The sequence below is a fragment of the Molossus molossus genome, unplaced genomic scaffold (assembly GCF_014108415.1).
Source record: "Molossus molossus isolate mMolMol1 unplaced genomic scaffold, mMolMol1.p scaffold_m16_p_13, whole genome shotgun sequence".
NCBI lineage: Eukaryota > Metazoa > Chordata > Mammalia > Chiroptera > Molossidae > Molossus > Molossus molossus.
This window is the reverse complement of record NW_023425348.1, coordinates 73,872,072-73,894,435: the sequence shown is the minus strand read 5'-3', so window position 1 is coordinate 73,894,435 and position 22,364 is coordinate 73,872,072. Positions and strand designations below refer to the sequence as shown.

At 47.8% G+C, this 22,364-nt stretch overlaps 1 protein-coding gene across 1 annotated transcript in view; it reads left to right on the top strand.

The window, feature by feature from the left end:
- Positions 1 to 5,753: 5,753 nt before the first annotated feature.
- Positions 5,754 to 22,364, top strand: part of SLC1A2 (solute carrier family 1 member 2) — a 131,654-nt gene continuing 115,043 nt past the window's right edge. Inside the window, exon 1 of the mRNA XM_036257994.1 lies at positions 5,754 to 5,845. Within this exon, the coding sequence (XP_036113887.1) occupies positions 5,829 to 5,845 (17 nt within the window). The 5' untranslated portion in view covers positions 5,754 to 5,828. The remainder of the gene's footprint in view (positions 5,846 to 22,364) is intronic.

The following is a 22,364-nucleotide window of genomic DNA, read 5'->3' as shown; positions in this document are numbered from 1 at the left end:
AGGGAGGCTCCAAAGGGAGAGAAGAACAGAAGGGAGTGGGGCTGAGTTATTTACTCCCAGGCCCCCTTCCAGCAGATGGCTGTGGCAACAAAGACCTTCTTTCCTATCAGGTGGTCTTTTCCATACAGCGCCCCCTCTAGATTCCAATAACCCGCCTTCAGGCTTAGAGTGGGAAACGGTGCCCCACTGTTACCAGCCCAGGGGGTCTGCACTGCCCTAGCTTCCCTACGCCCTCCCTATACTTTTCTACGTAGTCCCTTCATATAACCTGGCACAATTGACTTAATTTGAATGTGCTGTCTTTTTCTAGCTAGGACTTTGACTGTTGCACCTCCCATTTTCTCTGTAACATTGGGCAATTCCTTAACCTCTCTTGGTCTCAGTTTTCTCTTCTGTGAAACAGGGGTAATAATAATATTTCCTGTAGAAGGCCAGCTTAAGAATTGAACGAGGTTAGACGTATTAAGATACGTTGAACACATAGCAAGGACTCAGTAGATGTTAGAGTAATAGTACAAGTACCATGAACTCCCAGCCTAAACAGTACTTTAACTCAACCTCTCCTAACTGTGCTAGGCTTTAATTCAACAGTCAAAAAGTCACGAGAAAAAAAAAATTCCTATTTAATTCTGAAAGTCCCGTAAGTTACCTATCAGAGTTATAGTACGGTCATCATTATTTTTTTATTTTTTATGATTAATTTTTGTTACAGATGATTCTCCTTTTTTCCCCCACTGATTCCCCCCTCTCCCTCCCCTCCCTGCCCCTTCCCCAGATTGTTGTCCATGTCCACTGTTCATGCATACATGCATATAAGTTCTGTGGTTCATCCCTCCCCCACCTCCCCACTCCTTAGGGGATTGTCAGTCTGTACCCCGCTTCCGCGTCTCTGGGATTACCCCATTCCTCAAACTGTTATGTTCATTATATTCCACAAATAAGTGAGATCATATGAAATTTGTCTTTCTCTGTTTGGCTTGTTTCACTTAGGATGATACTTTCAAGGTCCTTCCATGTAGTCTCAAAAGATAAGAGTTCTTTCTTTCTTACCGCTGCGTAGTACTCCATTGTGTATATGTACCACAGCTTTTTTATCCATTCGTCTACTGATGGGCACTTGGGCTGTTTCCAGATCTTAGTGATTGTAAATCATCATTATTTTTTATATCCAGCCCTGCAGAGTAGTTCTTACACTAAGTTTGAGAATCAGTAAGCTAGACTTAGGAAAGGCAAATCTATATGCAAATGTCAGAGCATCCCACCGTTTCTGCTTTGGCTATAACCATGGGTTCCCCAGGGGAGACAGAGAGACGCCAGACAGTTCCAAGGTGTTTTGCTGCCTGGAAGGGTTGACCGGTTCTGTTCTCATCTCAAGGCTCCATCAACTTAATGCTGGCCAGGCGACTTGGAGTGTATTGTGAGGATAAAAAGGAGTTAATAGGCTCAAACTTTAGGTGCCTTTAGGGGAGGCTAGGTTTTCAAGTGAACTCAGGGGTAAACTGAACTGGGCAGCCCCCACGTGTCTAGGATGACCCTTTGCTAAGTACCCACGAGGTACCGAGCTCACAGCTAAGCATTTCCTACATAGTATCTCACTGAATCTCGTGGTAGCCCTGAGGTGGCTGTTCCTATGTTCTCCCGTTTTTTGATGAGGAAGCTGAGAACCCAAGGTACCCAGCCTAAGGTAACGCAGAGTCTAACGTCCGGCAGGAGGGGAGTTAATGCAGGTCTGCCTGACCCAGAGGTGGGCTCTGGTCCAGCACCGAGGCAATGCGGTAGTGATAGGAACTCACCCTCAACGTTCCGTGTGTCTACAACCTGAGAAGAAAGTTCTGTTTCTACAGCTTCCCACACTCGTTGTCCAGAGTAACACACAAGTGTTCACGGGATAAAAAATGTAATTCCCTGTATTTGAAAAGAGGGAGGTCAGCCTTGTGTCATGTCCTCCTTGGTTCTGTCTTTCCAAAGGCTAAGCACACCCATTCTCTCCAGCTACTTCTGTGGGCCTTGTGTCTGGATCTCTCTCCAGCGACTTCTGTCTAGTCCAGTGGTCCCTGATGCTGGCTGCATAGCAGGTCCAATCACCTGGGGAAGTTTTTAAAAACACCAGTCAGGGTCACATCCCAGGCGGATGGAAGCCGAGTCCGCGGAAGGGGCCTGAGCATAGCTGTCTTGAGAAAAGCCCCCACTGTATATTCGAAGGAGCAGCTAGTGTTAGAAAGCACTGCTCCGGTTTCCTCTGAAAATGAGGACTTGGCGGGCATGTTGGGAGGGGCGCTTCGGTGTGAGCAGAGGATCAGTTCTTCTAGCTACTGAACGAATATATCCGGGATTACCTGACAGGCCTCGTCTTGAAGGGCAGCTGAATGCAAATGTCTCCCAAGGACGGGATGTCAAGGTTCTCAAACATGGTCACTTACAGAGAACGGGACAAAGTGACATCACTAACTCCCACCTAATCTGGTTCTGAACACTGAAAACATAATGGGGTTGTTTTTAAAATTTATTTTGATTGAAATATAAGTTTATTGACGTTGTGTACGTTTGAGATGTACTGTGTGTTGATTTAACACATTTATATACTGCAAAAATTATTATCACCATAGCTCTGGTTAACCCCCCTATCATGTCACATAATTATCTTTTGTGTGTGTGTGGGGGGGAGAGCAATTAATATGTAGTCTCTTAGCAGCTTTGAAGTTTATAATACAGTATTGTCTATAATCACTAGGCTGTGCATAGATCAATCAGGACTTATTTTTATCTACTCTTTGCAAGTCTGTACCCTTAAATGCCATCTTCCCAATTCTCCCACCCCCACCCCTAGTAACCACCATTCTACTCTGTTTTTGCAAGTTCAGTTGTTTTAGATTCCACATATAAATAACATCACACATCGTCTGACTTATCTCAGCATAATGTCCTAAGAGTCTTTTTAAAAAAATTAGATGGTTTAAAACAACTCCATCCCTTTTCTCTTTTCCTTGACTTGCCCTGTGTTTCTGTACCACCATGTGCCTTGCTCTTGGCAGAGACTGCCACGGATTGGTGGCACTCAGCCCCACACGCATGTGTAGATATTGAGGGGTTGTGATGGGGGAATTCATTGATGCTCATCTGAGGGGGTTGCAGTAGCGCTGCTGGGATCATTAATATCTAGGCCTGAGAAATTCCCATGGCTTTGCTCTCCAGCTGCCACCTCAGCAGAGAGGGGAGTCCAGTCCCTAACTGGAAAGATGAAATGAGACAGACTTAAAGGTTTTGCACCTGACAGCTTCAGCTACAAGGTCATACATCTACCCTTAGTAGGACTAAAGAGAAGGCAGTATCAAGTCTAACACCAAGGTGCAAGACTGTAGCTTTTCATCCACAAATTATTATTGTAAAATCCATGTACCAGATTACAGAAACTTAATACAGGTTTATACATTGATTTAACAACTAAAATTTAAAAAGGAAAATGCAAAATTAGAGGGGTTGTGAGAGTCCTAGGATGAATAAGATATAGATCTGAATAATCTAGTGGGGCAGACAGGAAAGAGAGGCGGAGGGGGAAGGAGGGAGATGAAGGAAGGTACGGATGGTGGAAGATGTTTGGATTTCGATTTTGGGAAGGGAGGAGAGGAGGTGAGCAGAGATTTCTTTTTTAAACTTCTGTTTATTTCTTTTCTCTTTTTCTTGTTATTTCTCTCATTTGCCTGCTCATTCTTGGATATAAGAAACTATCCTCCAAGGACCCTTAAATGTAAACAAACATTTTTTTGAGGGCCAAACTCTAGTTTAAGAGCTTTGCCTATCTTTTGTATTTCATTTTGTTTTCTTCGCACTGTGGAGCTGAGGCTGAGGCTGAGGCTGAGGCTGTTACTACTATTTAGTAGATGGGATGAAGAGAAGTTAAGGACTTTGACCCAGATTACCGCACCTGAAGGTGAAGAACTCATGCTCTAGGATACCAGTGCTTGGCATTTAACCACTAAGCAATCCTGCTGGGACTCGGGCTCCCCCAGCATGGTCTCCGGATGAGCTCGGCGGGTTTCCACGTGGCTAGACGCATTCCATCTTCTTACCAGGGTGAGCACAGCCCAAGACTGAAGCGTGCCTCCCCCAGGAAAGCTGATTAGGGAGACAGGCATTTAGCAGACATCACAGGTTCCGAGACCCAGCCCGGAGGAGCCTGTCAGGTTCCAGGCTACAGGCTTGCGCCACTGACATCTCTGCCGCACCTTTATACTTCGTGAATCTCTCTCAAGTGAGCCTGTTTTATTCTCATCGTGGTGGGCCTGCAAAGGGGGTTATTTCTGACCCCCTGTGCAGACAGGGATAGTGAGGTTTTCACTCCCAGATTGTCACGACGTTCGGCAGGTGGTATAGCTGTAGGTGGTATAGCTGGGTACCAAAGATAATAAAATCTGCACCGATCTCTTAATTATTATGCAAAGCCAGAAGGGAGGCTCAGACCCTCCCTGCCCAAGCCCATCTGTCTCCGCGCGCTGTCCTCGGGGCTCAGGAGCCTGTGTCAAGCGGGGAGCCGAGTGAGTGGAGGAGACGCGTTCCCCGCCACTAGCCTGGGCCACCGTTCCTTGCCTTGCCAGCCAGCGCCCCAGGCCCATCTCCCTGGGTTTAAAAACATTACCTCCTCCCAGCACCCCGCCCGCCGCCCCCAGGGAAGGGCATTAATATTAATCCCGATGAATAATTTAAGGCCAGAGATTTATTCGGGCCGCAGCGGGGAGGGCGCGCAGCTGGGCTGCATTTTGGCCACGCCACCCGCGTGTTTCTGTCGCTTGCATTCCACAGGGCCCGGTACCCGGGACGTGGGAGGATGGAGTGGGTGTGCCGCCTGTGAAGGTGAGCTTGCGAGCGAGTGTGAGCCGGAGCAAGTCGGCCAAGGAGTGAGGCCGAGCCTAGGGGCTGCTGGAGGAAGGCTGGGACCAAGGGGCATCCCAGGTCTCAGCGCCATCGCCTGCGCTTCGCCCTGCGCCGGGTGACCCGAGTCCACGCGGGCTTGAGCGGGAACAATAGCGACTCCTTAGATCCTGGGCTTCTGCCACGGGCTGCTCAGGCCTTCCCGGGCAACCAGCGAGGTCTCTTTTCTTATTTGGCTAATTTACGGCGAGTGCCTGGGGGGCGGGATGGCAGAGGAGGGGCCGCGTCTGGAGACGGGGGGCGAGGGGGAGGCAGTTATAGAAGTCTCCAGAGGCGGCGGCGTGCGTGATGTCAGCTCTCGACGAAAATAGAGAGGGATCGCCTGCAAATCCCCAGCTTCGGCGGGGCTAAACCTTGCAATCCGTCCCTGGCCGGCGCCGAGCCAAGGAGCCGCGGTCTCCTCCGCCTCCCACGCCGGGCACAGACCCCCCCCCCTCCCCACGCGCGCAGGCTCGCACGCTCGCACCCACACTTCGCCCTCCCCGGCTACCAGCCTCTGCGCCCACCCTCCGCTCGCCGCGCCTGCAAGCCCTCTGCAAACACAGGTGTCCGCGGCGGCGGCGGCGGCGGCCCCTGCGCATCCTCCCGCGGCCCGGGGGCGGCGCTCTTCCCGAGAAGCCACCCTCTGAGCCCACGGAGCGCCCAGCCAAGAGCCGCCGAGGCGGGCGGAAGGGAGAGCAGGGCGCGCGCGGAGGAGAGCCGAGACGCGGATTAGCACCCGCAGAGCCTCCAGCGCCCGTTGAGGCGCTAAAGGGCTGACCCAGGAGGGGGGCGAAAGGGCGGGGAGAGGCTCCCCATTAAATACCGCGCTCCGCCACACTCGCGCGCTCAGCCCGGCGCCGGCTCGCTCCCTGCCTGCCGCTGCAGGATTGTGCCGAAGAGGAGGGGGAGCTCCCCACACCATGGCATCCACGGAAGGGTGAGGGGGCTTACTGTGCATCCACAGGACAGCGGGGCCGCGAGTGGGGAGGTGGCCCCTGTCCGGGATGGGGACCGAGAAACGTCGCCCCGGTTTCGGTGACGGTGTCGGAGCAATGGCTGGGGGTGGGAGGGTGGCGAGGGGATAGATTTTCTTTCTCCAAGCTTACTGCTTAACCCTTCGAGGATGAGCGAGATGGGAGGATTTTATTTTATTAAAAGGGTACGTTGGGGGTGTGAAAAGTGTGACGGAAAATTTCTCTTGAGGTTACTTTTGAGATTTAAAAGCAATAAGCGATTGGGCACTGTGTGCGCGGCAGACATTGCCCGGGAAACAGCGCTCGGAGCGCGGCGTGGGCTGGAAGGTGGGGACCGGCGATGAATGAGCCAGGACCAGGGCGGGGCGGGGCGACGACCGGCGCGCGCGGCCTTGAATGTGAGGTTTGCGGAGCCTCAGAATAGACGCCTGCCTGACCTGCTCGGGTCGCTGCTTGTCCCTGGGTGGCGGAATCTCCCTGGCCGGCTCTAAGAAGAGTGGAAGAGATTTGGGTGCTTCCCGGGAAGAGGCGGGAAAATGAGTGGTTTGGGGCAGGGACAGGAGTCCCCAGACTCCAGCAAGGAAGCCTTGGCTTCTCATCCTGCCCCGGGCTGTGGAGTGTTCTCCTGCCTTCAGAGGCTGCCCTTGGATGGAGACTGTTCTCCGATAAATAAGAACAGCCGTCTTTAACCACAGGGAGATGAGGCTGCGAGGGGCAAAAGGATCCTTCCAATAGCCAGATCTTAATGGAAGGGTCCAGAACGATGTCCCTGAACCAGTATCTCCCAGGACACTTTTCCAGCTCAGGGGAGCCTGCGTGCGAATAAAGGGACTGTTTGGGGAGCTCAGCCCTTTGGTCAATGCACAAAATTGCACTAGCCACGTCCAGGCAATCGCCTGGATCCATGTTATATGGAAAGCAATTAGCAGGTGTCTCTGGGCTGGTGGATGGCACCAAGGATAGTGCTGGCACTTACGATAGTTGCTTCTTAATAAATTTTACCAACTTCGCAGGCTTGTTTTGGGGGACTGGGTCCCAAAGTCAGATCTCTAGACTCCAACCTCCAACTAAGGGAAACTATTTCTAAAACTGTCTTTCTGTGTTTAGGAAAACTCATCCCTTTTCTGTCCTCTGAAGTCCTCCCAAAGGGGTCTGGCACCTTGTGGTAGCATGAGGTTTCTTCTCTCTTTTCATTCTAACTCTTCAGCAGTGTGGACCCTTGGGATTGTTATTAAGAGGCTCTGGGAAGACACAGTGTATTAGGAGGGTGGTGTATTTTCCAAAACAGATATCTGGAATTAAATATTAAGAGCCCATATGGATCAACTTCAGTGCCTTCCCTGTGTAATTAAACAGTCTTTCGTATTAGAAAAGATATTAAGGCATTTCTGACTGCTTTCATGGCCCTTCTGGGTTCACCCCTGCTTGTAAAGTCCAGGTTGGAAAACATCTGTGAAAGAGATGGATGATGGTAGTCTTTCAAATCCTGCATCCAACTCACTCCTTACTTTGATGGCCAGATAGAGAAGAGAGAGGTTAAGACAACAAGAGAAATCCCCAGATTGAGTGTATTTATCTCACCTTTCTCCTAAATGAGAGCTGCCAAATGATTTGACATTAATATAGAGCAGAAGAGCTTTTCAGTATTTAAAAAAGGACTTATATTCAGTTAATGCCATAATTGTGCATTGTTGATAATGAAGAAAAGACTGAGATGAAAGAGTTGAGGACATTTGAAAGGCTGGGAAGCAAATATAGAGAGACCTATAACCCATTATCATGTCAGAGCAGTAACTGATGAGCAGGTGACATTGTCAGAAGCCCTGGTCTTCCCTGTCTCCGTCTCTTCTTCCAGATGCACTTACTGAGTACTTATTGGGTAGACCTCACGTGCCAGGCTCTCCGAGGGGGTACAAAGACATTAAGGGTCTGGAAGCTGGCTTTTAGAAGGCTGGCTCCTGTTGAGGACTTTGATTGGTAAATTGTTCATATGGTTTGGTGAGATTCCCTTGCCTCTTCTGATGTTTTTGGTTAATGCATGTCTTAAAGGGAAGTTCACTAAGCAGCCTCAGGCTGGTCTCCTTTGTTATCACCCTACAAAGTTGAAACTGTTGCCTTGACACATACAGTGCTGAGAAGGAAGCAAAACTAGCAATACAGTTATATGCTTTCAGCGTATGCATTTTCAGCTCAACTCTATTTGATCCAGAATGTTTGGGGAATGGGATAGTATGGTAAACTGACCATTCCGGTTACCAATGATTTGGTGATACACTTATCGTCAACAACATGTTGATTAACAAGTTTGAAAGAATCATTGGAAGCAGTGGTGACGTCTGATGTTTGTTGAGCATTCCACACTCAAAGCTCCTTTGTGTACAACATCACATTTGATTCTTTCAATAACTGTGAAGTAGGGGGTCCAATGAAAATGGGCTTTAAGAATAAATGATATAGAGTGTAATGTCATCTTTCCAGAAAGAGTCCAAGACCTGGCTGAACTCTGGGGTTACCACCTGGAAATGTCAGTTATCAGTGAAGAGTATGCTGGGCATGTCTGGTGCAGAACCTTTGGCATACACTAATTGCCTTTTGGAATATTCTTTTCTTTTTTATCCTCACCCGAGGACACTTTTGCATTTATCCTCAGATAGAGTGGGAGGGAGAGAGGGGGGGAAGAGAGAGAGAGAAACATTGACGTGAGAGAGACACATCGACTGGCTGCCACCCACACGACCCCAACCAGGGCCGGGGACAAACTTCAATAGAGGTATGTGCCCTTTGCGGGAACCGAACCCGGGACTCTCTGGTTCATAGTCCGATGCTCCAACTGCTGTGCCAAACTGGCCAGAGCACCTTTTGGAATATTCTTAGTATAAGCCTGTGCACTTGGCCTTTGTAAAGCATACTCAGACACGGTCTGGTTATCTGAGGTTTGTCATTTGGAAGTGGGATAATTAGCATCCAGTTTCCATGGAAGTCAGCAGTGGACTTGGGTGGCTCCCATGCCCTGAGAGGTATCTTCTTGCAAAGCAAGGTCTAATTTGATAGTTGAGCACTGTTTTTGTTGTTGTTGTTGTTGTTGTTTGTTTCTGAGTCCTCTGACATGGCTAGAATTATGGTTTTAGGTCCCTGACCCAAATTGGAAAGAGATTATAAGTAGTGGGTGGCAGACAGGCTAACGTCCATTATTGACTGAGTTATAGTGGAGCCCCCAGATGCTGTAGAGGCGGGCATTTTAGAAATACGTTCTCGGGGTGGAAGACGACTAAGTCACCATGGATATCAGGGACCCACGGCTGTCTGTCTTTGGATTAGCTCCCAGGAGCAAGGGGTCAGGGCGAAAGCCCACAGCGAGGGCTTGGGTTTCACTCTGACTGAGAAAGCAAATGAAACAGAAAACTGCTTACAAGGGGAAAACTCTGGCAAGGGAGACCTCTGGATTTATTATTTCTAGCAAACAAAAGCAAAACATAACGATTGCCTTTTTCCTCCTCCTTTCCGGAATGAGGTTGAGGTCTGCTGGCGGAGGCGCCCCGGGAGTGGACTTATTGCAGAGGGAGTGGAGGGCATGGAGTTTGAGGGTCCACGGGGGGTTACATATTGCATGCCTCAGGCTCGGCTCCAGTTTTCATTTCTCATTTTCAAGAATATAAAAATCAGCCTCCTTGGGTAAAATAGCTATTAGCGGACTAGGAGAAAGCCATTTCATGTTGACTAAGACAGCCTCTTGTGAGTGATTCAAAGCTTAATTCTCAAGAAATAATTTCTAAGTCCAAATGAAGCTTGTAAAGTGGAAAAGCCAGGTTGTTAAAAACCCAAAGACCAGGTCTGTGCATCACGTTCAGGCCACTTTGTATCTGCTTTTATGTATCACGAGCAGGTGCTGTCTCCTTTAGTCAGAGCGAAGGGAATTGTCAGGCGAAGAAAAGTCCTTCAGAACCGGTGCTTCGGCTGCAGCAACAAGCAGTATTTAAGCAAAATGTGAGATTTCTGGGTCAGTGTGCTATAAATCCTACAGATCCAGCATTGCAAAGCCTTCTTACAGTTTGAAGCACAACACAGGTCGATGTCGTGGAAATCTCCCCTCCCCCTCCTCCATGGCTGTATCACACAATACCCAGTGTCTGGTTTTCCCTCGTTAAAGGCACACAAAATTGTTTTCCATACTGATTTTGATCCCCTTGGGGCTGCCTTGCTTCTCAGAATGAGCTGACTCTACTCTCCGTTTCAATCACCTGCTGTAATATTTCAATCGAATAGGATGCCGATCATTTAAAATCTTCTAGCAAAGAGGCGGCAGAAGAGTCATTTTTGAGATGACATTTTAGTTTGTTTTGCATTTGAAGAACTTGTCCTGGAAGTCTGCAAAATGCCATAACACCCCCTTGCTGGCTGTCTTCTCTTCCATGCCCTTAACAGCTTGTTGGGGGCAAGCGGGATGTTTCCTCGCGAGGGTTTTAGAATCCAGATTAAGGCAAATCTCTTTATTTACCAGGATCCTACGCTTGCTCTCTCGTCCCTCTGCCGGCCCCTCACCCCTCAACCGCACCAAGCGCCAAGACCTTGGAATGAATTAATTAAAGGAGTGTTTAAAAATATCTCACGGCTCTTCTCCACGTGCTCCCTCATTGATTGGAGGCAGATGGGCTGCATATTTGTCAGTAGGATAGGGAAGGACTAGCATCTCGTTATAAATCTGTCTGGTTGGCTTCAAACAATGGCAGAAGAGACAACAGGCAGCTGTATTAAAGGAGCATGAAGAAAAGGGTAGATCCGTCAACTTTAAAAAAAAAATAGCTCGTTTTCTTAGGGCTTCATGTTTTTCACGGTTGCTTTTCGACGGTATTGATATTTATTTACTTACCTTTCATTCAGGTATTGATCACATTTCTCACTTACCAACTAGGACGGCTGGCTGCTGAATGGCCGTCTGCTGCGTTTGGTGATCTCGGCAGCTGCTTTGGATTATGGGCTCATTGAACAAGGATGGTCCTTTAAAAATGGAATGAAGGGAATGAGCTCCATTTTGGAGGCTGGACTTGATCTGTGTCAATCCCGGCTCCCCCTAGGACAGAGGATGGTACATGTTAAAGACCTTGAGTGAAGTCCCTGGGGACAAGGAGAAAGCAGCTTCCCCCCGCACCCCCACACCTCTGTGTAGAGGCTGCATTTAAATTGCCAAGAGTACTTCTGTTACATCGGGGCAGGAGAGCCATCTGTCACTTGCTGTTTGTAATCTGGCACAGGGCTTTCCGTCTTGTGCTCCTGCTGCCCCGTGCTCCCAGCCACTGTGCTCGGGATTGCAGATCTGGTGGCAAAGTTGGAGGCAGGTCTGAGGCTTGCCCGCCTCCCAAGCTCTGCTCTTCGCTCCGCACTGGTATGAGGCACGGGAGCCTGTGGACGGCCTGTGGCCCGCAGGCATGTCGCTTGTGGTTCCCACAGGATTTTGAAAATGTTTACATTTTAATTAAAATTATAATTGCTTATAATTAAAAATATTTCATCTGAAAACATCCTGATTCTGGCTTCTGTCAAAAACTGGCAGATCTGCCCTGGCCAGTTTGTCTCAGCGGTTGGAGCGTGGGCCTGAGGACCAAAGAGTCGCAGGTTTGATTCCGGTCAAGGACACATATCTCAGTAGCCAGTTCAGTCCCCGGTCCTGGTTGGGGTTGTGCGGGAGGCAACCAATCGATGTGTCTTTCTCACGCTGATGTTTCTCTCGCTCTCAATCTCTCTCTCTCCCTTCCTCCTCTCTCCCACTCTATCTGGAGATAAATGGAAAAATGTCCTTCGTGAGGATTCAAAAAACAAATGAACAGACAAAAACAAAACAAAACTGGCAGCTCTGATGACAAAGAACCTGCCCTTTCGTCTTGGTACTGTTTATTGAGTAATTACAGCCTAGCATTGTTTTAAATCCTTTATACGTATTTATTTAATCCCACAACAATATGATGCACAGGGGCTATTATTACCACCATATCATAGGCATGGAAACTGAGGCCCAGAAAGATTAAGCAACTTAGCTCAAGATTTCACAGCTAGCGGCAAAGCCAGACCTTAAACCCAGGCAGCCTGGCTGTAGGTCCCTAACCACTTGGCACACTGTTTAGTCCTGCAGGGCTGAGGCTGAGTAGCGGCTGTTCTCTGAGAACAGGGCTTGTGCCTTTTTGGTTGGGCACAGTCGTTTCTGAGACCACTCACTCATGTTACCTGCTGGACCGGTTCCTTTTCTAATGCAGCCATTGAGACTGAGAGCTTGGGCCCCTGTCCTCATAGGGTACACCACTGCCTGGTGACTGTGGACTGGAGAACTTCTTCAAAATCCCATTTCTGTGTCGTGAAAGGTAATCACAGCTCCTGGTTTTTTTTAATCCCTTAACCACTAACTTTTGTTATTTCTTTAACTTTGCTCTGGGGTGTTCTCGACGAAGAGTCCTCTTGTAATTACTGGTTGTCAGGATGCCAGAGCATTGTCTTACCCAGCTGCAGCGCTTTGAAACGGCACGGCTGCGTGGGTCCTGTTCTTTGGAATGGCAAGGCTCGGGCACGTACCTCCCAGTGGCAATGTAGCTGAGCATTTGGGGGGCCCTGGAATGTATTCTTCCGTATGTGATTTTCGAGTGTGGCTGTTTTATGGTTGTGGCTTACCTGCTTTCCAGAAACAGCTGCTAGCCCCGCCCCTTTAGGAGCAGGGCTGATGTTGTTGGGTGTTTTTTTTGCAACACATGCAAACAGGGGTGGCTCAGGATGCCTTTTAAATTGAGGAGGAAATCTTTCTGATGCATTTCTGTGTTATGTATTTTAAGGGTCACAGTTCGCTGATCACCCAATAGGTGGCAGTATATGTTAGCCCTTTGTCCACTCACCAGTCTCCCTCTGGCTCCCGTTGGAACCCCTGGGTCCTTAGGGAATCGCAATTCCCACAACATTCCATTCTCTTTTGATCGAAAAAAGTGTCTCCACCAAATATATCATTTGGTAATCATGAGACAATTTTCATATATCACATTTTCAGAGATATCACCATATGCAAATATAAATAGAACATTGATTTTAACTTATTCCAAAACTGTGTGACCATACAGATAGGATTTTATTAAATCCTCGGAAAACCCCTACCAAATATTATGCTCATTTTACAGATGCAGAAACCGAAGCTTTGAGAAATTTTGATTTCATGCTGTTATTGGGTGCCTTGCTTTTTGTCATCGAATTCTATGTTGTTTCCTACTATTCATGTTTTCTTAAAATTTCACAAGTTCTCCCTTTGTTTGTTTTTGCTTCAGGAGGTGTCTCCAATAGTTTTGGTCAAAGGAAGCAAGGGAGCGAAAAAGAGATGATAAAGAATGTAAGAGGCAAAGCATGAGAAAGACAATAATTACAGAAAGAAATTAACTTATCTTTTTTTAATCCTCACCCGAGGACATTTTTTGATATTTTGTTCAGATGGAGTGCGAGGGAGAGAGAGAGAAACATCGACATGAAAGGGACACATCGAGTGGTTGCCACCCACACGACCCATCTAGGGCCGGGGACAAACTGCAACTGAGGTACATGCCCTTAGCGGGAACCAAACCCGGGTCTCTCCAGACGCAGGCTGACACTCCAACCGCTGAGCCAAACCAGCCAGGGTGAAATGAACTTATCTTTTAGTGGAGATGTGACATTCAAAATAAAATACCACTATAAAAAAAAAATGAAACTAAGTTTGGGCAACTGAGAAGGATGGTCCAACCCCAGCTCAGAGACATTAAACCAGAGAATTTCAAATAGAGGCAGTTGGAGTGCATGAAGATAAGGGAAAAGAACACAGATAAAACAAGGAAAGCATTCTCCTCAAAGCCAACTGCTGCAGACCAAATCGTATTTTTGTTTTTATCTCCATCTACTTAAAAGGACAGTTGTGATCTGATAACCGGTTTTGTCAGGAGAGAGGACGGACGTCAACCTGAGCAAAGCCCAGGCAGATATACTAGTGTAGGGATGAAATGGATGGGTGTCAACCGACTACACTCCTCTCCGACACTCCAAAGTTCCCTGAGGCATAGGTTCAGTTATTATTTTTTATATTTAGATGCAACATATGGTCTAGAAAAAGTGCCAAAAATAACGATGGGACTAATTTCTAAGAATAGAATATAGAGAGTAATGGAATTATAGACTGAATCTGTTTCCCTAGTGTTTTTCTGGGATTCAAGGTCATCCGGCAGCAGACGTTAGTAAAATCATCACAGAAGAGAAGCGCTGATGGGATCATTGATTTTTCGATCATGATGAATCGCTACCATTTCCAGGGAAGGACTAATCATTTGTAGGAGTTCCTGTGATAGTGCGAGGGTGTTCAAAGTTGGGTTCTTTGCATGGCATGGATGCACTGGGGTTTAGAGGCACTGTTGCTGGCTGGTCCTGGGAAACGCTCTGAGATGGACACTTGCGTACATGAAGTTTACTGAGGGGGACCCCCAGCACACAGCCCTGGGGGAGAGAGGAGGAAGCCAGGTGGGCAGAGGGAGAAGCTGAAGCAGTCACAGGAAGCTGCGGTACAGGGATGGCTCTTTGGGATGGTCCAGCACTGAGGGAAGAGGTCTGGCCTTTCCATCACTGCATCGACCAGCCACTGGACCCAGGCTGTGCTCGGCAGTGGGGGTGGCCCTGGTGGGTAGAGGGCCAGTCTTCGGAGGGTGTTAGAGTTGGTTAATGTTGTCACTTATCAATGCTCCCGGCAGCTGGGGGAGTAGGTGGGAGATGGGGTCTGGGCAGCATGCCACAGCATCCATTATGACTCCAAACTCAAATGTTTGAGAGAGAATAAAATAATGGGTATGGTTGCTTTCAAGCTGAGTAGTCATGCCTCCATAAAGCTATCAGCTGCAGTTACATCCTATACCTTAAAAGAGTGGTGTGGTTGGGGGCAGAGAGTGGGAGAGGTGGATTCTGTGGGCAAGGCTGGGGAGAATTAGCAGGCATCACCTCCCTCACTGTTAGCCGTGACCCACACAGCCCCCAAGGACAGATGACAGAAGCCCTTCTCTTCATTCCAGACCTTCCAAAGGCATCTGGCCGGTGGGAGGATGGTTGTCTGAAATCGCTGCCTTAGAAAGGAAACTCACTCGAGCTAATGGGAGGGGCCACAAGGAGTCGTAGGTACATCGGGAAGCAGAGTATAGCTACATTGCTCTTCCCCAGTATTGACAGCAACGGCTTCTATATTCCTACCAGAGTTATTTCCCATGGAGTCCTTTCCTTGGGAAAAGGTGGGCAGTGAACCCAATAACCCCTTTCTGCAATATCTGCTGCATTGCTGTTGATTCGAAAAGGCATGCATTCTGTCACCTTCCAGACAAGGTGCTCCAGTATTGACATGCATCTGCTCTATTCCTTTGGTAAATATTGAGATACGTTCGGAGATGAAAGAACACTTCTGTGCGTCATCTGAGGCCTTACAGATTAGACCTGTGGGTAATTCCCCCTTATTTTCTCACAGTAGTGAACTCTGCTCTCTGAAACCAGGACATTGATTACCAAGGTGTTTGTGTTTTTATTAGCACAACAGTTCATTCAAGTGGCTCAGTTAGAGAGGAACAGAAGGTAAAGCAACCCAACATTGAAACACACCTTTCCTTCCTTTCTGGACCTGTTTGTAAGTTACAGATCTGGTATTTCCTATGGCAGATAAGCTAGTGTGCGTGTCCAGTGTTAGGGAAAAGGCGACCATGATTATATTTAGTCTACATTTTGGAAAGTGCATTTTGCACATAGACTTGAACTATCAGCCAAATAAAGGGCTAGGAAGGATTCACTGTCCACTTTCAGAGAAATTACTTTTAACAGAAATGTTTAACTTTTTATCCTTTGGATCAGTGGTACTTTCCCCCTAACAAAACACATGGCATTATTAGAACACTAGAACCAAAAAAGACCAAACTTCAAATATTACAGAATGGCATAAAATAAAGTAGCAAAAAACTGCCTCTCATCCCAATCCTGTTCTCTGGAGAGACTCATTTTTTGGTTTATCCTTAAGACCTTTTTCTATGCCCATGCAAACATCCTATCCTTAATATGCAACTTGTGTTGTCTTATATAGACAATTCTACAGCTTGCTTTTTACTTAACACCTCTAGCTATATGTACACGTGTTTTATGTATTGGATAATAGTCCACTGTATGGTCACATAACAATTGATTTAACCAGTCCCTGATTGACAGGTTATCTCCAAGCCTCTGTTATGATAGCAACATTGGGTGGGATGTGAGCCGGAGGAGTAGATGAGGCAGGGGCACTGAGACCAGTTATGATTTAGTGACAGCAGTGATTCATGTTGGGGGTAATAGCCCGGAATAGGTTAGGGCTGTGTCTGCATTATCATGTTCCCAGGTGACTTAGAAGAACTCAGTGACCAAATGCATGTAGTGGGTGAGCAAGAGGGAGGCATAAAGCTGTCTCTCAGTTTCTGGCTTGAGCAAATGGTTGGTGGGGGAGGGTGTAGAAAAGGAATTTAAGAGGGAGAGATGGCAACCCTGGCCGGTTTGGCTCAGTGGTTAGAGCATCGGCCTGCAGTCCTGAGAGACCCGGGTTCAGTTCCCACTAAGGGCACGTACCTCGGTTGCAGTTTGTCCCCGGCCTTGGTTGGGTTGTGCGGGTGGCAGCCACTCGATGTGTCTCTTTCACATTGATGTTTCTCTTTCTCTCTCTCCCTCCTACTCTATCTGAACAAAAAGTGGAAAAATGTCCTCAGGTGAGGATTAAAAAAAAAAAAGAGAGAGAGAGCGAAAAGGCAAGTTTGAAAGAGAAGGTAATGCATTTGGCTTGGCATACTTAGAATTTTTGGGTGGAGCTGCTCCCTGAGCAGTTGGATACATGAGAGGCAGGGGCCTTTATGAAGTGGTATTTATGATCATAGAAGTAAATGAGCTCACTCAGACAGATCATGAAGCTAGAAAAAAAGTTGGGTGGAAGGAAGAAACCTGGGGGGGGTTCTAGTATCTAGATGGGCAGAGGGGGGTGATTCCGGGTGCACGGGGTGCTGAGAGGTAAGGAGGGGAGTCAGGAGAGAGTGGGATCTTGGAGTGGTGGGCAGTGCCACTTGCTATAGACAAGTTAAATAATGTCAGTGCTGAAGAGCGGTCATCGGATTAATCAATTTCAAGGCCATCACTGGCCTGTGCCCAATATGGGTCAGCAAAGTGGTGGCTACCTTGCCATGCTGGTGTGGGTTGAGAATGGGTCGAGAGGAAATGAATGTGAATTTGTTTTCAAGAGTGCCCATCAAAGGGAGAATGGGTACAGGGAAGCAGACTCAGAGGAGAGCAGGATTCCATTTTGGCTTTTTTGTTTCAGTTTTTGGGAAGGTGTGCTGTTAGCCTGTCTGTCTGCTATAGGAAGGGTTTGATTAGTGATGGCGAGGTCCTGAGTACCCTTTGTGCAAGAAGCTGAAGAAGGAAAGAATTAGAACCATGGCTTGCTTTGGAGATTCCTGCAGGGCAGGGCGGGGCGGCTCTGTGAAGACGTGGCCAAAGCTTCCCACAGTCTCCCTGGTCTCACAGCGTAAAGGACAACTCAGAACAGCGAGGGAGGAAGAGCTGGCTGACTAATGAGGCTACAGAAAGAAGGAGGAGCTGGTAGCCTCATCTGTCACCTGTTTAGACGAACAGATCTGTGCAGTGCATGGTGATCGGAAGGGATAGATGAGGCCACCAGCTCCTCCTCATTTCTGTAGCTTCATTAGTCAGCCAGCTTGAGTTGGATTGATTTGAGTAGGGGTTGCTATTTTTTGGATGGCGGGGGAAGGGGCATGGACACCTACCTCCCACAAGCCTTTCTAAGTCCCCGAGCTGGAATATTCTATGTCTCCCCTGAACCCTTTGCAGTCTTGTGCAACTCGTGACACTTCCTTCAACCCATTCTTGATCCCCATTCTTTCAACTCCCTACTCTCTTTGGATCACTTCTTGGGCCTTTACATGACACATGTATACTGATAACTCCCCAGTGTGTATTTCTGTCTCAGACCTTTCTCCACGCTCCACATTCATATGTCCTACACCCCATTGCCATCTCTACGCGTACACAGTTCCCATGACAACTGGAACTGCCCTGGGTGCATGGAACTCTTACTATGTTTTCCCTGCAGACACATCCCTGCTCCCTCCCAAGTTTTCTCCATCTCAGTAAAGGGCAGTACCATCTATCCAGATACACAAAGCCAGAAACACAGGTATTACCCCTGTTTTTTCTCTTCCATGAGCCCCAACTTACAAGCTTTCTCAGTTCTATCCCCAAAACGTCTCTTGAGTCTGGCCTCTTCTCTCCATTGCCGTGGCCACCACAGCAGCCCAGACCACGGCTGTTGCTCTACTGGAAGCTACACAGTCTTCTAAGGGTCAGTTCCTCAAATGCCCCACCTTGGGACCCCTTCCCTTTGTTCCTGCCCTCCACCTACTGCCATTCTTCAGATGGCTGGCACCCTCTTATCTTCGAGCATCATTTAGTCTCAGCTTAAATGCCTTGTCCCAGAGAGCTCTTCTCTCATTTCTCCTCCCAAAACGAGGACTCCCTTTTCCAGCCCTCTCTCGTTCCCCTTGCTGGCTTCCTCCATGGCCTCAGTTACAGTGTTTAAATATCTTATTCACTTATCTTCCTGTTGGTGTCCACCTCGCTCAGGAGCGCACGCACTCTGCAGGCTGGCTCGTCATTGCATCTCTTCCGCGCTGACCCCACATACTCTGCAAGCATTTCTCCATAGAATACTCATCCACATCAGCCTTCTGGAGGAGGCTCTCAGAAGAGGTGACATTTGAACTGGGCTTCTTCCAGGGACCTGGTCCCCATGTTCAGACCTCTTTTACAGCGTTTCATTACAGCGGAGTGTGCCGAGTGTTCTCTTGTCTGTGTGCTCACGCTCCCGGTATCTCGCTGAGGATCAGGACCGCAGTGATTCCTTTGAGCCCCAACTTGTTATCATTATCACAGTGTGTGTCAGTGTAATTGAACTGTCTGCCTTGGGAAAGAGACATCAAGGGCATAGAGAGGGCAGAAGGGGATGGTTTGAAGGGGCAACAGGGCCAAAGTCGAGGATGCACGTCCTTTTGCTTGTTGGGACACATCCTTCTTTTAAGGTCCTGGCGGTCAGTAGAACTTTCCTGCCCAGGAGGCAGTGACCAGGCTGATTGCTAAGGTTGATGGGGTTCAGGTAGGTTACAAGAATAGTTCATTGGGCAGCAGCTCATCTTATAGAATGAAAAGTGTGTTTGTCATAGTCAGTCATGTTCCCGTGCTGCTGTCTGGGGAAGATGGCAAACTCCTGGAGCTGCTGTTATTTTAAAGAGCAAGGGAGTTAGTCAGATGAGACTTTGAGCCCACTCCCCAACCCCCATCTTCCCCAAGACTTTCTACCTCTCAGAATGATGTCTTTCTATTCCTTTTCCTTGTTCCTCAGGAAGGAAAGCAAGGAGGAGCTAGCATGGATTGATATTCAGGTACAAAGAAGGATTTCTGACGTCAAAGATGATATTTAAATTGCACCAGTGAATAAAATCCAACGCTCAACAGTTCAACTGCTTATAAAATTGATTTAGGAAAAAAAACGCCCAGAAGCTGACATTGTTGTTAAATGGATGCTTTTTAATTTTTGAAGAGATTCTGAATGTTTGTTTGTTTGTTTGTTTATTTATTTTTATCCTCACCTAAGGACATTTTTTTTGTTTTTTGTTCAGATAGAGTGGGAGGGAGCAAGAGAAAGAGAGAGAGAGAGAAACATCGATGTGAAAGGGACACATTGAGTGGCTGCCACCCACACGACCCAACCAGGGCCAGGGACAAACTGCAACCAAGGTACATGCCCTTAGTGGGAACCGAACCCGGGTCTCTCTGGACCGCAGGCCGACGCTCTAACCGCTGAGCCAAACCGGCCAGGGCAAGATTCAAAAAAAAAAAAAAGAGCCGTGCTTAAGACTGAAATCGTACCATTTGTGACATCAGGGATGAACCTAGAGGGCATTACACTAAGTGCAGTAAGTCAGAGAAAGACCTATGCCGTATGATCTCACTCCTGTGTGGAATCTAAAAAAGAGAAGAAATGAACAAACAAAACAGACACAAACTCAAAGATACAGAGAGCACACTGATGGTTGCCAGGTGGGAGGGACTGGGGAGCTGCGTGAGAAAGGTGAAGGGATTCGAGGTACAAATGGGCAGTTACAGAATATTCACAGGACTGTGAAGTACAGCACAGGGAATACAGTCGATGATACTGTAATAACTATAAATGGGGTGAGGTGGGTGCGGGATTTAACAGGGGATCACTTCATAAGTTATATAAAAGTCGAAGCACTGTGCTGTACACCTGAAACTAATATAATATTGAATGTCAACTGTAATTGGAAAAAAAGAAAAAGAGAAAAGAGACACGGGTCTAGAAAGAATGTCTCGTAGCTGGTACGTTTTCTGGTAACCTAAATGAAAATGTCCGGAATTTCTGTATTTCCGGAAGTGGGGTTCTTTTCTGGTGGTGGGACGAGTTGAGGGGTATTTGTTGTGTCCTGGTGGGACAAGAGAGTAAAAATGTGCCCATTGTCTTCTTCCTTGACCCTCAGTGAGAACTCTGTGATGGGATGAGGGGCCAGTTTAAGGAACCCCCTTCCTGAACCTTACGGGAAGGCCTTCAGCCGAAACCACCTCCTGGCCCTCACCTCCAATGCCAGAGCCCTCCTAGATCCAGAGCCAGGGCGCCACCTGCCATTGTTGAGGTGAAGACCGACTCCAAGTAGAGATGCTGAGTTCTCGTGTCTCGTCTGACACAGAAGTCATTGTTAGTTGGGAGAGCCAAGCATACACGGGTCATGTTTTTACTGTATTTGCTTTCTCTCAACCTGGGAGGGCTCTCTATGAGTTCCCAGGAAAGTGAGCTCCAGTTCTCCACACAGAGGCCACACACAATTGTTCAGTAATCAGGAAGACTAAACCAGTTTTTCCAGAAGGGGGCACTGTGGAGCCTCATGGCGGCAGCTGCTGGCAATGGTGATTTTCCTGCTGTTTGAAACCAGAGCCAGAGGGCGAACTGCCTCTTTCCCAGGCCAGCAGAAGCGGTTGCGCTGGTTTTTAAGGGAAGGCCTACCATGTGTTGATTAGATTCCAAGTGACCTGGAACCCAAGGCTACATCTGGGACAATGGGCAGAGGCCAAGGAGTTGACGGCAGTCCCGAATCACCAGTGCAGTGTGGTCCTGGTTCCTTGTCCCGTCCTCCTGGCTTCTCCTTGAGAGTCATCAGCGGGGTTCGAACAAGATTTGCTGGTTCCAGAGCTCAGGTATGTCCAGCCTGGTTTTACCTGGGTTATTGACAGACTTTTAAGGTGAAGGGGCAACCATGGGGGAGAAGAGAGGTCTTTGAAGAGAGAGAAAAAGACACTTGAGGGAGGGAAAAGTGTACTCTGAAAGGGTTGGAAAGGCCCAGAATAAACCATACAAGATGGAAGCATGCAAACAGATATTCCTCTTTTCAGAGTGACTAACCAACCACCCCAGAACCCTGGCCTGTGCTCCCACCCAGTGGGAAGCAGGCCACACAGTTAAAGTAGGCGTGAAAATGCTTCATTTTTGCTACAGGCTCGCTCCCTCACGGATGGCCCTTGAGGAGTCAGGGACTTATCCATGTGTCCATACGTTTGTTGAAAAAGGATTTGATCTCTTCACCTTTGAGCTAACTGCTGAGGTGAGCCTACGTGGGCCATTTTAAATTAACCTCTGATTTCTCGTGTCCTCTAGTCGCAGGGTATTTGTTGAATAAAAACATGAATGCAGTCAAAAAGCTCACTGACTGAGTTCTGTGGCTCAAGAATTTCTGATTCCCCCTTCAAGAGGATCTTAGATTATTTGAGTATAAATGTAGGAACACAGAGAAGCTAGCCGGCTCCTGAGCCCTGCACTCAGAAGGGTCCCGTCCTAGGTCTGATGCTCCGTAGTTGCCATCTTGACATTCCCGATGACAAGGGGACTTGGGTTCTTATTTTGCAGTGGGCCCCACAAATTATGTGGCTGGTCCTCCAGGGAGGCCACACCGATGCAGGCCTGTTTGAAATACTGTTCCTGATGCCAGTGATCAGGATAAAGATGATAACCTTGAGAACATCCGATCTTCTGCAGTGCACTAGAATATTCTAATAACAAAATACTTGGCATGAAACAGCTTCTGGGAATCAGTGTTGCACAACGGTTAAAAGAATGTGCTTTATATTCAGAAGGACCCGAACAAAATTTCCTGCTCCTTCGCTTCCTAGCAGTGTAACTTCAAAGAAGTGACTGAGCCTCTCTGAGACTTAGTTTCCTTATCTGTTAAATAAGGACAGTATCCCCCACCTGATAGGGTTTTGGAAAAGATGAAGGCAGGACAGTGTGAATCACTCAGCATAGAGGCTGGATATGGAGGACACTTTGCAATGATGACCAGCATTCCTCCTCTTGGAGTAGCATGCCTGTAT